At 34.2% G+C, this 17,552-nt stretch overlaps 1 protein-coding gene across 3 annotated transcripts in view; it reads right to left on the minus strand.

Moving 5' to 3' along the window:
- ARHGAP12 (Rho GTPase activating protein 12) overlaps positions 1–17,552 on the minus strand; it is a 122,080-nt gene that overhangs the window by 19,201 nt on the left and 85,327 nt on the right. For 2 of the 3 annotated variants that reach the window (XM_047865780.1, XM_047865782.1), the window contains 5 exons: positions 17,160–17,285; positions 13,041–13,115; positions 12,696–12,710; positions 8,154–8,215; positions 4,036–4,117 (listed from right to left, as the gene is read on the minus strand). In XM_047865780.1, coding sequence (XP_047721736.1) covers positions 4,036–4,117; positions 8,154–8,215; positions 12,696–12,710; positions 13,041–13,115; positions 17,160–17,285 — 360 coding nt within the window. The remainder of the gene's footprint in view (positions 1–4,035; positions 4,118–8,153; positions 8,216–12,695; positions 12,711–13,040; positions 13,116–17,159; positions 17,286–17,552) is intronic. The other variant, XM_047865781.1, reaches the window with a different exon arrangement.

The following is a 17,552-nucleotide window of genomic DNA, read 5'->3' on the forward strand; positions in this document are numbered from 1 at the left end:
CATGTCATGTCACATTATAACTGTGCACTTGTCAGTCTTCCCCATTATAGTGTAAGTCATGAGGATAAAGACCATGTTACTTACTTATAACTCCCCAAACTTAACACAATGCCCAGAACAAAATAGGCTTTAAGGTCTGTTGAACAAATCAGGTGAAATGAAGAAAAAAAAACAAGTATAATTTATGTTATTGATATCACAATCCAGTGGATAACTAATTATACAGAAAACAACTGGAATATATCCTAAAGGGGAAAGAAAGGCTCACTGGATCATGTACCACCTATGTAAAATTTATCTTATATAGTGGAGTTGCATGGTGCATATGTATGTTTTGTTTACTTAATATTAACTATCCATGGAACCAAAAATAAATGCTAAGTATGAATTAATTAAAACAAAAAACAATTTCAAATAGTATGAGTGATTTTGCTCAGCCTTCAATCAATGAGTATATGCCCTGGAGTGAGCATAAGATTTGAACCTGCTCTTTCTTCAAGTAGATCTAGGTATAGGTTTTTGCACTAATTGTGAAACTAATTTTTAAAGAACCAACTGGCCTGGGGACCAACTAGCCCCTTAACATAAACCAAGTGGAGGGCAAGCAATCTTCCAACATCAAAGGCAGAAAATATCTCTGCTAGAGACCAACTTCTAACTAACACCTTTCTAAGAGATACTCAAGGACATTTTCACTACAAGTGATTTTTGTCTTTTTGGCTTATTATCTAGCCTTAGAATCTCATCCTCAGGTAAGGTGTGATTTCATTATATAAACAGGATATATTTTACCTACAATAGATCTACTCAGTGACTGAGCAGAGAAACAAAGCTGTGATTTTTTCAAATCCTTTTTAACAATCCTAATTACAGAATCAGTTAAGAAGCCTTTCACATATTTCACCAATTTTTTAATATTTATGAATGTTGTATGTGCCAAAATATATTGTACACACTCATATACTTTTTATTTGACTCATCTTGACTTGCTTTTACTTAGCCCATTTAGTTTTCATTAACTTCATAATTGTTACATATGGAAAGAAAGTCTGATTTTTAAATTTGCCATAAAATAAAAATTAAGAATTAACTGCAAATCCAAGCATTTTATCATCTCACATCTGTTTAGTTTTATTTAATTATACCAATTTGAAATGATTACAATATATTCTATAATTCAAAATACATTAATAAAATTTCATTTAAAGGCAGTAGTTCAAATAGTGAATCCCTAAACTTAAAAATTAATTAAGAATTCTACAGTTTCAAAATTGGCTGGCTCACTGAATTTTACACTGTTTCCGTTATTGCCACATGGTAATACAGTAACACAACTTTAGCTGATGAACAGAAATACCTCACATCCTTTGTCAAGATTAGATTTAATTATGAGTTCTGAATTATGTAAGATCTTCAAGAGTGAAAACCTTAAGTAAAATGCAACCAGCCTGCACTGATGATCATGAGCTGAGGTATTCACTTAACATCTTTAAAGTTAAAAAAGTTTTCATTTTCTTTAAATCACATACAAATCTGCCTAGCTAAATGACACCTCTTACCACAATGTTCTCTACTTTATCTGCACATACCACAACCTCCAATCTTTAAGTATCAGAAATTATCAAATAACCATTACTCCGCTTTCTTTAGGTACTTTTTTATTACTTATTAATCTCTAATTGCTTCTCCATTCCTCTTCTTGCATTCATTTCCTGCACTCGATTTCAAAGAAAGCTTGAGCCACAAGCAGGAAGAAGAATTGCATAACCCTCTAGAAATGCATTAGCACAAACAAAAAGTACCATATGCTTTACCTCAGAGAAAAAAAGGAGAAACACATAATTATCCATTTACTTTAAGATAAATTTCAATCTTTAAATATGGAAAGCAGATCACAAGTCTGTTCCACCATTCTGGTTAAACAATGAAGCAAATCAAAAAATTGGTGAACAAAACAGAAGAAACATTCTAGAAAGTTCATATTAGTGCTCAATCCAGAGGATTTTGGGGTTGTTGCCATATCAGAGTTCTAACATGTTCTATGCATTCCTGGTTCTGAGTAATATGTTAAATGGCTGCATTATAAATGTAAATGAGTAGAATTTGCTTGAATTTTATAAATGGATTTCTTTTTTTTTATCAAACATAAGGTCCATAAGTCCTGTTAATTTTAAAGCAACAGTAAATATAAGAAAATACTGGTTAAGGTAGGATATAGAGCAGACTAAAGACGTTAGATTGATTTCATTTTAAATTTTATTTAAGCTTGACTTTTCAAATTCAATTACCAAAAATTTTTGGAAATATTCTGAGGGTGGACTTTGGAGACAAAATGCCACCTAGTTCTGCCACTTAGTAGCTAGCTATATGACCTTCGGCAAGCTCCTTAACTGTTTTACACCTCATTTTCTCATCTACAGCAGGGGAAGAGGGGATGATAAACAGTAGCTATCTCAGACTTAAAAGGGTAATAATATATGCATAATCTTCTGCCCTTAAAGGAGTACCTGATACATATTATGCATTCAAAAAGTGTTAATAACTATTATGTCACAAACTGTAATTTTTAATATTTCGATTACAAATTAACTGAGGGGTAACAATAGCAAACACTCAGATATACAAAAAACTTCAAAAATCCCGTAAGTAATGGGACATTTACTTATTCTTCTAAATGCTGGCTGACATACACAGATATGTAATCACTGACTAGTAAGCCAAGGATCAGATCACAATTCAAGGTGGGGCTTGACACATTACTGTTTATTTTCTGAGTAAACATCTGAACTGGCAAAACCACAAAGCATAAGAAAGCTTTTACAGGTGTCCCCTGCTTTTTGGAAGTTTTACACCACTTTGCTTTTACAAAAGACCTACATTAGTATCTGTTTTTGTTAACCAAAACAAATCTGATGAGTATTTGCACTTTCATTAAAAAAGGTGAAGAGTGGGGCGCCTGGGTGGCTTGGTCGGTTTATCGTCCGACTTCAGCTCAGGTCATGATCTCACGGCCCGTGAATTAGAGCCCTGCGTCGGGCTCTGTGCTGACCGCTCAGAGCCTGCAGCCTGTTTCAGATTCTGTGTCTCCCTCTCTCTCTACCCCTCCCCTGTTCATGCTCTGTCTCTGTCTCAAAAATAAATAAACGTTGAAAAAAAATTAAAAAAAAAAAAAGGTGAAGAGTGAAAACAGCGTTGGACATTTGTTGTCAGTGAGCAACTGTGGAGGCAAACTCACACCCCAAGCTCCCTCTCAGGGAACCACACTAGCACCTGAGCATCAATCCACCATGGTTTTGACTGTGTAAGCATCTGTGCTTTAGCTCATTTGTGCATCCATTAGCAAGATATTTCCTAAGGTATCAGAAAAGCCTAAAAGAGGGATGGGGGGTGGGTAGGGGGAGGGATAAAAATGCTCAAAAATTTTTCCATATAAATTAGTGGTAATTGCTTCTTTGCTTTATGAAGTTTCATTGGAATGCTCTGCTTTCGGACAACCTATAACATCCTGGAGGTGAATAAAGAGACATATTTTGTTCTATTATGTCCAAGTAGTAAGCTCACCTTTCAGTCCAATGGATACAACAGACTTTGATGATTTAAATAATACAACTTATCAGACTTCTAATTAGCCCTCTTGTTATGAGTCAAAATGCATCTTTTTAAAAATTTCATTTACTTTTATTTGCATACCAGCTGTAGCTAGAAGGACTTTGAAATACTACATGAAATTCAGGTAAAATACCTTCCACAAAATTTTTTTTTTAATTTTTTTTTCAACGTTTATTTATTTTTGGGACAGAGAGAGACAGAGCATGAACGGGGGAGGGGCAGAGAGAGAGGGAGACACAGAATCAGAAACAGGCTCCAGGCTCTGAGCCATCAGCCCAGAGCCCAACGCGGGGCTCGAACTCACGGACTGCGAGATCGTGACCTGGCTGAAGTCGGACGCTTAACCGACTGTGCCACCCAGGCGCCCCAGCAGTTCCTTCCACAAAATTTAAATGTATAAAGCCCTCAAAGAGAAGAAATACTTACCCAACTTGTGCTGCTTCCTTGAGTTTTGGTAAAGAGTAAAGATGAACCTTGCAACACGGCCCAAGAAGACAACCAGTTCTTTCTGTAATTATAAATATGACCAACTAAAACTTTGCTCCTTAGTTTTTCCAACTGCATTTAAAATATTAAAACCTACTTAACAATGTTTTCCACAATGTATACTCATTATTGACATTCCAATTGTATTTACTGAGAATATAATGCCCCAAATAAATGAAGCTAATAGAGATAGAAGTTATCAGAATAACTATATACCTAATTAAGTTCTCATGGACTAATCCAGCACACCTGTGATCAAGGGTATGAATTTATTTTGAAGTAACATGAACTGAACCCTTTATTTGGCAAGAATTACCCATGATTAAAAATTAGGCAAACATGCCCCCTTCACCTAATTCTTTATAGATACATATTGTTTTATATTTCTTAGTAGTCTCCCTTCCCCTAATACGGCTACACAATGTAAGTGATAGATACTAGGTACGTTACAAGTATACAATAAATTACATACTCATTGATCAATGAGGTTACTAAGATGAGGGTTTTTTTATTGTCCTAAATTACAAAATTAACACATATATAAAACTCTAAATATAAAATGTATGAAGAAAAAAATGTATAAAGAGAAAAGTTCCTATTTCTTCTCCTTCAACCCACATTCCAAAGACAAGCAATATTTACCTTATAAGGAAATTCAACTGCTGGCAGGCTAAAATGAATGTCAAATAGGTCTACTACAGAAATTTATTAAGGCCTACCTTACTGCCAAACATACTGACGGTTTTGTGAAAATTCTATGGGTACTAAAAAGATTTATTTTCCTTTTTCAGAATGCAGAACTCAATACATATCAATTAGACCTACTTTATTAGTTTTTATGTATACTTGAACTTCATGGATTAAAAGTAAAATAAAGTTTACTACTACTAAGTTTCTATCTAATTTTCCTTTTATTTCCTGGTGTTTTTGTTTATGGTAGTTAATGCTACTTACTTGGTGAATGGCTATTCCTAATGATTAGATCTTTATTGTGGATTTATCCACAGTTTTTATCATCTTAAGTCCCCATCTTTGTGATGCTTAATGCTTTCCTTCCCCCTGCCCCCTCCGAACTGAACATGTCTGCTATTAAAAGCCCCATTCTTGCTTTACTTTTTGTATCTTGGACATGCCCTTTTTTTTTTTTTTTTAACTTTTCTGAATCATTTTTCAGGTATCTCTTTTATATATAATATTTAGGTGGGTTTTGTTTTGTGCTTCATCTGAGTTATCTTTTTCTTTTAATAGACGAGTATAGACATTGACATATGTTTAGTCCTTGTGTCATCTTTTTGCTATATTTTCATTTTATTTTTTGTTTTGTGTGGATCTCTTAAGATATTTTGAAGAGATTTATTTTTATTTGTAAATTTATTTTATACTCAATCTTCTATTTCTAGAGAGATCATCTACTGATTCCCTCCTCTGAAAAATGCTAAAATTAGTGTATTTCTACTTTAAATAAACTTTTTGAATTTATTTTTCAAAATTAGAAAAACTATAGAACTAGTAAACATATTAAGAATATTGAATATTAAATAGTGGATTAACAATAGTTGTCTCAATGACTGAAGCACTTGTGGGACTGAGCTGCAAGCAGAATTAGTCACATTTTTTTCCCCAGGAAATTTTTCCTGGAAAAAAACAACAAAAACAAGACTGATGATCATACTATGGTTATTTAGTCTTGAGCATTTGGCAGGTAGACATTATCTCAAAAATAAATGAAGTGAGCGTGTCATTTAAATGACAGTACTTGTTGACAATAAAAAATTAAAGCTTTCAAAGGGTAAGTAGAATTTGGGAAAACCGGCATACCCACCACTGTGATGTGGACGATTTTCCAATCCTTAATGATTTTTCTGATGATGTTACAGATTTGTGATTCTTTGATATTATAAAATACGTCAACATTTGAAAAAATCAGCAAACTTTAGTGAACCAGTATTTTCCAAATGATCCACAAGATGCTACAAAATTGTGCATGGGTAAAGATTCATTCAAAGTGCAACACAGACCGATGGACTCTGACGTGACTAAGTAGGAAAGTTCACTAACTGCAACTAACACTTGTGGAGTTATGGTGTAGCAGAGAAATATGTGCAATAACCTAAGAATATTAAACTACTCCTCCCTTTGCCAGCTTTATATATGAAAGGAAGGATTCTCTTCATATACTTCAGCCAAAACAATGTGTCACAGCAGACTGACTGCCAGCATAGATGAGAATCCAGCTGTTTTCCATCAAATCAAATTTCAAAGATTTGCAAAAATGTAGAACAATGCCACACCTCTCAGGGAAATTTTTTGTGTTGGAAAATGCAGGTATTTTCCTTCATAAAAATGTGTAATTGTGTTATCTGTGTTAGCAGATAATGGGTTATGGTTTTAAGAGTTGCAATACTTAAAATTTCTTAGTTTTAATTTCTTAAAGTAAATAGCTATAGCTATAAACTACATAGACAAAAGTTCTTTGCAGTATTCAGTAATTTTTAAGAGTTTAAAGGGTTCTCAGATCAAAATGTTTGAGAACCTGGATATACACAAAAGTAAAAAAACTATTTTGTTCAACTCCACACAAATAAATCTGAAGATGAAATGGATGATTTTCTTAGAAAACATAAATCACCAAAAGTATTCCAAAAGAAGTCGAAAATCTAAAAGACTACCACAGGAAAAACAAAAACAGAGAAAGTGGCCAAAGAACTATCTGCACTACACATGCCCAAAAGGGAGAAAAGGAAAAATAAAGACCCCATTCACAAGTGACTCCACCCAAAGAACAGATGAAGGAACAAATAATTGCAGTATTTGTAAAGCTATTTCAGACCACTTAAAAGAAAAACTTCCAAGTACTAAAATGGGACAAAGACAGTTCAGTTAAAGCAAATCTTAAAAACTCAACTATATGTAAATTTTAAACTCTTCTTTACACAACAGACTGATCTCTGTTGACTATAAAATCATAGCATTTTAGCACTTTTTAAAAACTGGGGAAAATCCAACTTAGCTTATAGAGTTAATTTCCTTGATTCATTAGGAGTTACTACACATTAACCAAAAAAGCCAGCAACCCAATAGATAAGCAGACAAAGGGGATGAACTAGCAATTCAACAACAACAAAAAGACCTACAAGTGGCTTATGATATTCTACCACATTAAAAATAATACAAATTAAAAATATCATTTTCTCTCTAATCTCTATTAGCAAAGATCAAAAAAGTGGGCAATATATTGAATTGGCAAAGGTGTGGAGAAATCCACTGCTATTAGAGGTATGAACCGATTCAGTGCCATAGAGCATAACTTGGAACACTATCAAAATGACTACTGCATACGGCTTAGCAAGTCCACTTTTGTAATTTATTCTACAAGTATATTTACATACTTGCAAAATGAACTATGTAAGATGTAATGTATGTGTAATACTGTTTGCAATAGCAAAAAAAAAATGTAATCATTCTAAATGTCTACCAATAGACAAGGCCTATTTACCTACCTGCAAATAATGGTTAAATAAACTAGGGTACAGCCACACAATATTGCAGCAGTTAAAACCAATGGGCAGCTCTACATGAACGAAACAGAACCATCTCCAAAATAAACTCTTCAAAGACTGTTTAAAAAATTAATCTATGCATATACAGATGTATATATCTTCTAACTCTGGAAGAAAACACTATTTCTCATTAGACTTAACTAGTTGCCTCTAGGGAAGGGAACTCATAGATGGATGACTGACTTTGGGCTAAATATTATGCATATCTTTGTTTTTTACCATGTGCACTTACGACTTACTGAAAAAAATGTTTAAATAAAGCTAATGCTTGATTAGAATCCTCTGCTTTATCACCTCTGAATCTAGTGCCACCTTTAAAAATGCCAAGACAAAGGGAGATTTTCATACATTTCATGACAACCCTACATACGTTATATTAGAAAATACATTATTTGAAATTCTTATGAACCTTTTAATCATTTCTACTATAACTATATTCATAGCTTTTAATTTCAATCAAATAATACATGTCAGAATATTAATGATTTTTATACTTACCGAACCTTTTTCCCATTTTCAGTAATTTTTGTTACGTTTAATAATCCATATTTTTCTTGACCCTATGTAACAGAGTAACACCATTTACACATCACTCATCTAGACAGTAAAATCTAAATTCTTATATATGATTAAGACAAAATGATCTGGTACTCTAAAAATCAGCTTAAAAAAAGATTAGTCAGTATGTAATATGCTTAGTTCTAAAGTATGTTGGGAATACAATTTCCTAGTACTTCCGTAAGGTTATTTTCGGTAACTTTACAATTAAACCTTTCTTCTTCTCAAGTCACAGCAGCCATAAAGTACTTTGCTGTCAAATTAGGTTTCCACATGAACACTACTAGTCAGTATTGGGAAAATGATTTATGACTTCTTATTCAAAGAAAGTAATACAATGCTATAATGATAAATACTACAAAAAGAAATTATTTGCTTTGTATTATTTTACAGCAGTACTGCCTGAAAATTAGTTAAGATACTAACTTCCTTTGTCACAATGTAAAAATAACTAAATAAAACAAATGCAGTAACTGTATTAATAAATTACTCAAAAGTCAATGTTTCTATGCATAGAACTGGCCTTAATGTGGCATTAAAAAAATTCAGTAAACTGGGCTCTGGACAAACCAGATATAGTAGTTAGCTGATGTCAAATAGTGACACAGCTTTATCATCAAACCCCTTGAAGGCAAAACCACTTTGCTGAAGTTAAATTGGATCTTAAAATTCTTCCAGGTGGAAGAAAGGAAACACTTTCTCATTGCTTAGCTTCCAATATTCAACTGAATTTAATCTACATGAGTTGATGTCTATAGCAATCATCCAAATTAGTAAGCACTGTATGTATATGACAGAACAATTTTACTTCAACCAAAACACACACACACACATACACACCAAAGAAAAAATATTCCCAATTCAGAATTTATTTCTACTTAATTTATCCCTCAGCTATTTTCTCAATGTATTTCCATTAGAAAAAGATAAATCTTTCTTGTATGAGAGATAAACATGATGTGGACTGTTTTCTCAATAATGTCTAAAAAATAATGTTTGAAAGTTTTGCCTACTCTGCCAAAAATTCTCATCTATAGACAAAGCTGATAAAGTATTAATGTTCATCATTTGTGGTATAATGAAGACTCGGGAAATACCATGCGAAGTTTTACTATGATTTTTTCATGAAACACAGGTTAGATCTCCTTAGACATGCAAGCCTGATACTTCTAACAGTTCTCTACTGCCTCTTAACAAAAACATCGATTACACAATTTTAAGTATGCACATTTAAGTAAGAATATTCCCAACTTACTATCAGGAGCAGAGAGGGGGGAAAAAACCCTTTCAATGATACAGGAACTAAGTAACAACAACTGCCAGGAGGGCACTGCTTATGTGAGCTAGGGGACACAGGAATTGGAAGAACAGAGGAGAGGGAGTCAAGCCTATAAGAATGCCAACCCAAGGAGCACACTCTTAATTACAGAAAAGAATCTGATGGTTCCCAGAAAGGAGGTGGGTGTGAGGACGGGGACACTTGTTGTGATGAGCACCAGGTGATGCATGGAATTGTTAAATCACTGTTCTGTACACCTGAAACTAATACTATACTGTAAGTTAACTAACTCAAATTTAAGTAAAAACTTAAAAAAAATGCACATCTGTCACAGACACACTGGGAAAGAGATTGGGTTCTTGCATCAGCCCACACCTATTTAATCCACACTGTACTCATACTGCACGGAAACATTAACACCGATCTTTTTAAAAAGCATATGCGGCATATCTCAAAAAAGGATTTGAAGGGGGCATTAAAAGCAACAGTAATGCATTTGAATGGAAATGAAACAAGAAAAAAAAATGAACATGTTTAAAATTTATACTGAGGGATGGAATTTTAAATCTGGTTTGATTAGAAGAGGTTAAATGAAAATATCACGCTGAGTGAACAAAGCCTGTCAAAAATGACCACATATTGTATGATTCCATTCTTATGAAATGTCCAGGATAGGCAAATCTAGGGAGACGGAAAGTGCGATTCCTAGTTGTTCAGGGCTAGGTGAGATGTGGAGGTAGAGGAGTGATACCTAATAGTATGTGGTTTCTTCCTGAGGTGATGAAAAAATTCTAAAATTGACTGTGATGATGGCTACACAAACCTGAATATACTAAAAACCATTTAACTATACATGTAAGTAGGTAAATTGTACAGTACATGAATTATATTTCAGTAAAGCTTTTTATAAAAACAAAACAGGGTCTGAAGAGATAGATGGGCACTTTGCAGAGATTTTAAGATGACATCAGGAAGCTAACAATGATTACAGTACTATTTTCATTCCTAAATTTGTAGCTTTCTTTTTCTTACTGCTAAGGCATTATACTAACCAGATTTTAACTCACAAAAAGGAAGTATTAACCCGTATTAACCCATTAAGAGTGGGAAAGGCAGGCTTGGTGGAAAAAAGACTTGGTGGAAAAAAGCACAAGTTGAGAATAGGAAGTGGAGGGCCAAGAAAGGAAAAAGTCAAGGAGGGCAAAAGCCTCAATGGGAAGGGGCCAGATGGCCTGGAAGAGGTGTACTCCAGAACAGGAAAGAAAAGTTGTATGATTATGTGGAAAAAAGAATGGAGTCACGCAGAACTAACAGACCTATTCAACTTTTCACTTGAAGATAAAAGAATCAAAGAGGAAAATACTGGTGAGACAGTTCCCTGTGATGGCCATCAGGGGGTACCATGAGTCCAGGATGGTCTAGTTGCTGTCAAACTCTGGAGAAAAGGGGTAAATGGTTTGGGAAATAATTTGAAAATTGTCCTTTTAACTCTATGTGGAACATTTGCAAATTTGTGTTTCTAGTCTAACCTAGAGATTCGCTTTTACCAAAATGTAAATAATTTATAAAAGGTCTCCTTAATAATTATGTATTACCTGTATTTAAAATAAATTAGAAAGGATTTCTGCTTTTTTTCTAGATGCGCTAATAAAGAGTATTAGGGTAACAACACCTTAGATTCATACACTAATTCCTGACACCACCACTAAAGGCATGTTCACTTTTATCTTTAATGTTTATGTACCCAGTACTATGTTACATAATGCAAAAGATCAAAAATAGAAACTAAAAAAGTAGTCACTATGTATCCCTTGGGAATTTAAAACCTTAGTAGGGAGATGACAGGTACATGAGTTAACATTTACACTATTAGATGCAATAAGAGACTTGGCAATTCAGGAAAAAAAGAAGAGATCATGGGGCGCCTGGGTGGCTCAGTCAGTTGAGCATCTGAATTCAGCTCAGGTCATGATCTCGCAGTTTGTGGGTTTGAGCACTGCGTCAGGTTCCATGCTGACAACTCAGAGCCTGGAGACTGCTTCAGATTCTGTGTCTCCCTCTCTCTCTACCCCTCCCCTGCTTGCTCACTCTCTCTGAAAAATAAACATCAAAAAAAATTTTTTTTAAAAAGAAGAGACCATTATTATGCTAAGGTTAGTCTGGCAAGGCCTCTGAAAGAGTCAGTCCTGACTCTGACAATGAATGTCACAAGGAACTGTGTACAACATGTGATATGAACCATAAAAGATGTGATTCAGTTAGGGAATGGAGAAAGAGTTACAAAAATAAAATGGCATCTGTGGAAGCCTTTGCCTCTAAAAAATCAGAAGTATCATATAAGTAAGTCTACTACAGTTCCATAAAATAAGGAAGTAACAATAAAAGTCTGTCTTTTAAAAAGCTTTAAAAGTTTTATTTATTCATTCAATAAGTATTTACTGAAAAGCTACTACTCTGTGTACCCACAGAAGTACTAGGGCTCCTCTATTACTGCTCTAATAAAGCTTTTCTTTGTCTAGCAGGGAAGACAGACACAAATAGAGGGTCTCAGGTTCCTATAAGAAATAAAAATGAAAAGTGTTATCTTATTTTCTATAATCAAGTAACATATAATTACATGCTACAAAGAGTATTACAGAGAAATCTGACCAAATCTAGAAGATTCAAATGAGATTCTCTGAGGAAGCAAAATCGGAACTGAACTTGAACAAACGAACATTCACAGGCAAAGATGTGGGAAAGAAATGGTTCAGTGGACAGAGAAATGACATGTGCCAGGACCTTGAGCTGAAAAGCAGGCTCTTTTGAGGAAAGAAGTACAGTGCAGCTGAGGGAGAACAAGCAAGGAGGGAAAAGGAGGACACAAGAAGTGTGAGGTAAGGCTGGAGCATGCTCAGTCTTGTAGTCCTCATTACAAATGTTGATCTTCATTCTAAAAGAAAAGGAAAGCCACTGAAGGGGTCTAGCAGGATCAGCCCAATACAGGGAAGACCAGGAGGGACTGCAATACACAGATTAAGTAAACTTTCATCCAAGTCAAACCAGGTCTCTGAAGAGAAGTCATCTGGAGGTTTTCAGTTTAGGGCAACCTTAAAGTTGAGTTCAGACCTCTAATATTCTTCTGGCTTAGACCCGTCATTGAATTGTACAGCACAGAACAAAAGTGGTGTCTGTGCTCATTAGGAAGAAGGGAAACTGCTTACCTTTGGACTGCTGTCCTGAGGAAAAAAGAGTGAAGTATAATTTGACAGTATTTTCCAGGGATGTTATATTTATTTTAAAAAACCAAATATAAATTTGTCACTTACAAATATGGTATATAAATTATTTAATCATGAAGATACCATATTTTGCATAAAAAGGGGGCTTTTAAGTCTATAAAATGATTAAATTCTTAATTTAAACCTATTTTATGATTATTATCTAAAAAACCAAAGAAAGTTAATAGAAGCCCAAGAAATATTTAAACGTTATACTTAGAGAAAATTAACTTATTGAAACTGATTGAAATAACTGGACTATATTATACTATATGCTATCATACTAACTGTATCTTGGTGCTTTGGTGAAGAGGGAGAAGATTCATTTTCAGGAAAGCAGGGTTTTGAGGCAGTTGGAGATTCCTACAAGAAATAAGTAATGAAAAATGTTACTCTATTTTATAGCATTATATTTCTCCCTCTATTTGCAGTGGGAGAGCTTAATAAGGGAAGCTAAAAAATTTTCTTCCTAGTTATTTTCTTTCTATATTCAGCTCTGAAACTAGTATGGTATTGATTTATAAAATACAGATGTCTTAAAGTTAATGAAATATGACATATTTTATTCTAATTACAGTTAAACTTAAATACTGCATACAGAATTACTCAAAAGAAATGATGCATGTTGCCTTAATACCATGATGTTGTATCAGCTTCAACTGACCACATTTAAAATAGGTAAAATCTAAACACTTATGGATAAAAATGTATTAGTCACCATACTAACTGGCTCTTGGTACGGCAGGTATGAATACCCGGGATTAGGCAAGCAACAGTCACAGGAATGACGTGGCAACTGCCAGAATGAAAACTTTTTTGGTTAATGGTTATCTATGTAAATTAAATTAAATGGTTATTAATATTTAAAGTAATTTATAGCTAACTTTCAATTACTAGAAATAAACAAGATTTTTTTAAACACACAAAAAAACTTTAAAGATTAATAACTCTCCAGAAAAAAAATGTTTTAATGTCTAAGCCTACAAGAATATATAACAGGAGCAAATCGATGGTGTGTATTTTAAAAGCAATTCTGGTTTCTCAATATTAAGACATGTTATGTGATTTCCACCACAGATGTTTACAAGACTCTTCATAGAAGACAAGACTGAAAAAACATTTTTGGTACCCACAGCCAAACTCCATTTAATTTTTTCCATTCCCCTAAATGCTTTATGAATAATCTTAGGAAAAGAGAATTAGAAAAATCATATGCCAACACTTATTATTAGTTTTCTTATAAAACTAAATAATGTGTTTGCACATTCATCTTCACATCTCTATCAGTCTACCATGGTTATGAAGTCAGGTACTGTTAACAAACCTGGAAATTTGTATTAAAACACGATAAAAAAAACCCATCCACTCCATATCCATTCACTTGGAAAAAAATATTCAGGTTTATACCATATAAAGTTTGTAAACAGAGAAACTAGATAGTAGTGAAAGTTTACAGAGAAAATCCCTGAAGGGACAATCTTACAAATCAAACATTCAAAGCCTATATTACTAATGAAGAAACATTAAAAGCATATCAAATGTATCTTTACAAAAAGAAATTACACATATCTAGTATAGCTTCACTTAACTATTTTTCTGACTGCTTCAGATGTTTCACTTTTTAATTTCTTGTGTGTCTAATATTAAGAGTTTGAAAAAAAGAGAAAAGATAGATTTGATGACCCACAAACTAAAAAACAAGTGAATGGTAATGACGATTTTTTTCATGACATTATCAGTCCTACAGAAATAAAAACCACAGCAAATGAAGTAATAATATATGTACAAGTAGAATTCTATAACAAAACTTTTACACTTATTTATGTATATTTATAAATGTATGTGCATGTATATCTAAATGTCTACAATGAGGTTTTAGTAAAAAAAAACATACATAGGCAGGAACAGTGCACCCACACATATACATATACAAACAGATATACACACATCTACCTTCTCCAAAGTTGTCTGACATCTGAATTAGGACTTGTATCATCATGACAACATTTGCTACATAGTATTAGGTTTCTTTATTATTTCTTTTTTCCTCTTTTCAAAGTCTATTCATTCATTTTGAGAGAGAGAACAAGCAAGGGGCGGGGAGGGGGGTGCAGAGAGAGAGAGACAGAGAGAGAGAGAGAGAGAGAGAGAGAGAGAGAGAGAGAGAGAATCCTAAGTATGCTCCAAGCTGCCAGCAGAGAGCCCAAAGCGAGGCTTGATCCCATGAACAGTGAGATCATGACCTGAGCCAAGATCAAGAGTTGGACGCTTAACTGACTGAGCCACCCAAGCACCCCACTTTCTATTACATTTCAAGTGACACATCCTTTAACCCTCATCATACATTACTCAGCTAGTTTGTTCTGGCATAGTTCCTCAAATCTTAATGTATATACTAGGTGGTGATAATAAATAGAAAAGCTTACTTGAAGTTATTATCTATGATTTCATTTATAAAGTTTAAGGTATGGGTATTTAAAAAAAAAGACCTTTCTACCAAAAATAAGTAAATCTCTGGTCGCAAGAAAATCAGGCTATCAGAACTCTGAAACAATCAGGTAAAAAAAGAAATGTCTGGGGCAACTGGGTGGCTCTGTTCGTTAAAAGTGTCCAACTTCGGCTCAGGTCATGATCTCATGGTTCATGAGTTCAAGCCCTGCATCAGGCTCTCGGCTCTCTGCTGTCAGCACAGAGCCCACTTCATATCCTCTGTCCCCCTCTTACTCTGTCTCTCTCTCTCTCTCTTCTCTCTCTCTCTCTCTCTCTCTCTCTCTCTCTCTCTCAAATAAATAAACATTAAAAAAGAAGGAATGTCCTAAGAACTTCAGGCAAGTTATTCTAACAACAGACTGAAAATAAATCTCAAAAAAGATTTTACAAGAGTAAGAAACTAAGTCTCCATCTGCAAAGTAATCATCCCTTTTATTCGAGAATGAAGAGGGAGTGGGGTTGTTTCAACAATGGCTTTTGGGGCACCTGGGTGGCTCAATGGGCCAACTTGGGCCAACTTTGGCCAACTCTGGCTCAGGTCATCTCGCGGTCCGTGAGTTCGAGCCCTGCATTGGGCCCTGTGCTGACAGCTCAGAGCCTGGACCCTGCTTCGAGATTCTGTGTCTCCCTCTCTCTCTGCCCCTCCCCCACTCATGCTCTGTCTCTCTAGCTCTCAAAAATAAACAAAATTTTTTTTAAAAATGGCTTTTGCCTTAGAGCATTATATATGACAACATACACAAGCTTTGTGTCTACAATGAATTATAATCTGGTTTTTGGAGTTAAATAAATTTTTCTATTAAAAATCTCTAGGAATCTCACCTACTCACATTAATCCCAATGCTTAAATATTGAAGCATTCTTCAATAGCACAGGTTCCAGAATTTCATTCCTTTGATATGCTCTCTACTTTCAAATCACATAATATTCTTAAAAAATATAAATTACAAACTGATCTACTACTTCCGTTGTTGTTCTATTAGTTTATCTTACAAACATAATGTGTGTAGACTGCTTCTACAGCTGCACAAAAAGCCTTCCATTTAATTTCACAAAAATATTAAAGTCACAAAAAAAACAAACAAACACAAAAAACCAACTTGTTTTGACTGATTGATATAATTTATAAAGGAATTTACATCTGAAAGTACCTAGGCATAGAGAAACACGCCTTAGGAGTGAATCATTCTGTTTTCACTCACACACCTGAAAATGTAGGAAACCTGTTAATTATGCTAAGGAAAAGTCTGATTATGATAAAATAAGAGAGTCCCCAGTGACAGATATCTTTTTAAAATAAGTTTTTTAGTTTTAGAGTGTTACTACTGCCCTTTCATTTTTACATTAGTATGGCTGATGTTCTACAAATTCGCATGAATTTCCTACTCCATCCCCAAAATGAAGATACAACATAAAGAGAAAACTCACAAGGAAGTTAAAAACATTATGGCTTTTCCATTCTGATGTTTGCATCAAAATTTATCCCTTATTTGAAACAGAGAACATTACTTCTCAGATTGATAAAAGTCCTTCGTGCAGAGAACAATTAGGGAAACAGAGGAGTGGGATTCCGATATTCCCAGGGGATGAAGAAAATTAACTAATGTCTTTACTATAAAACTTCTGGAAGACTGAAGATAAACAGTAACAGATATATGATTTTTAAAAAGGGTTATCAAAAGTATTTATCACCTACTAGGCTCAAACGTATACATTATTAAGCCACAGATAAGTCAGTCCACTGTGCAAAGATCAGTAAGCTTCAAAACCAAAACCCATTCCAGGATAAATTGCTGCTGTCTATATATAATAAAACAGTAGTCACCAAAATAGGAGATCCACCTAAGGAAAAAGATAAAAGTATAAAGAATAAAGAACATGCCAATATTGTCAACAGTTTTTCTCAAGAAGTCCTACCTTGTCATTGGTGTCCAACACAATGGTGCTATGTCTCCACTTTGTTAAAACTATCGGTTCTTGCAGCCGCCTGTCCAGGCTCCTACTTTTAATTATTTCTCTTTGTTGTTGGGATGAAGCATTATACTAAAAAAAAAAAATTATACCTCATAAATAATAGAAACAAAAGTGGAATCTAAACATGCAGGCTCCAAATGACACATAATGTTAGGCGAAGTTCATCACAGGAATTTTTCTTGTCTCAGTTTTTCTCATCTTTGACCACACTGTGGCACAACTGAGATGATCAGGGGTTTTGGTGTTGGACAAAGTTAACGTTAGCTTGGCAAAATAAATATTCAGTCTCCGTGGGTCTCCGTTTCACCAACTGTAAAACAGGCATAACAGAAACAC

This window comes from Prionailurus viverrinus, chromosome B4 (assembly GCF_022837055.1).
Source record: "Prionailurus viverrinus isolate Anna chromosome B4, UM_Priviv_1.0, whole genome shotgun sequence".
Taxonomy (NCBI): Eukaryota; Metazoa; Chordata; class Mammalia; order Carnivora; family Felidae; genus Prionailurus; species Prionailurus viverrinus.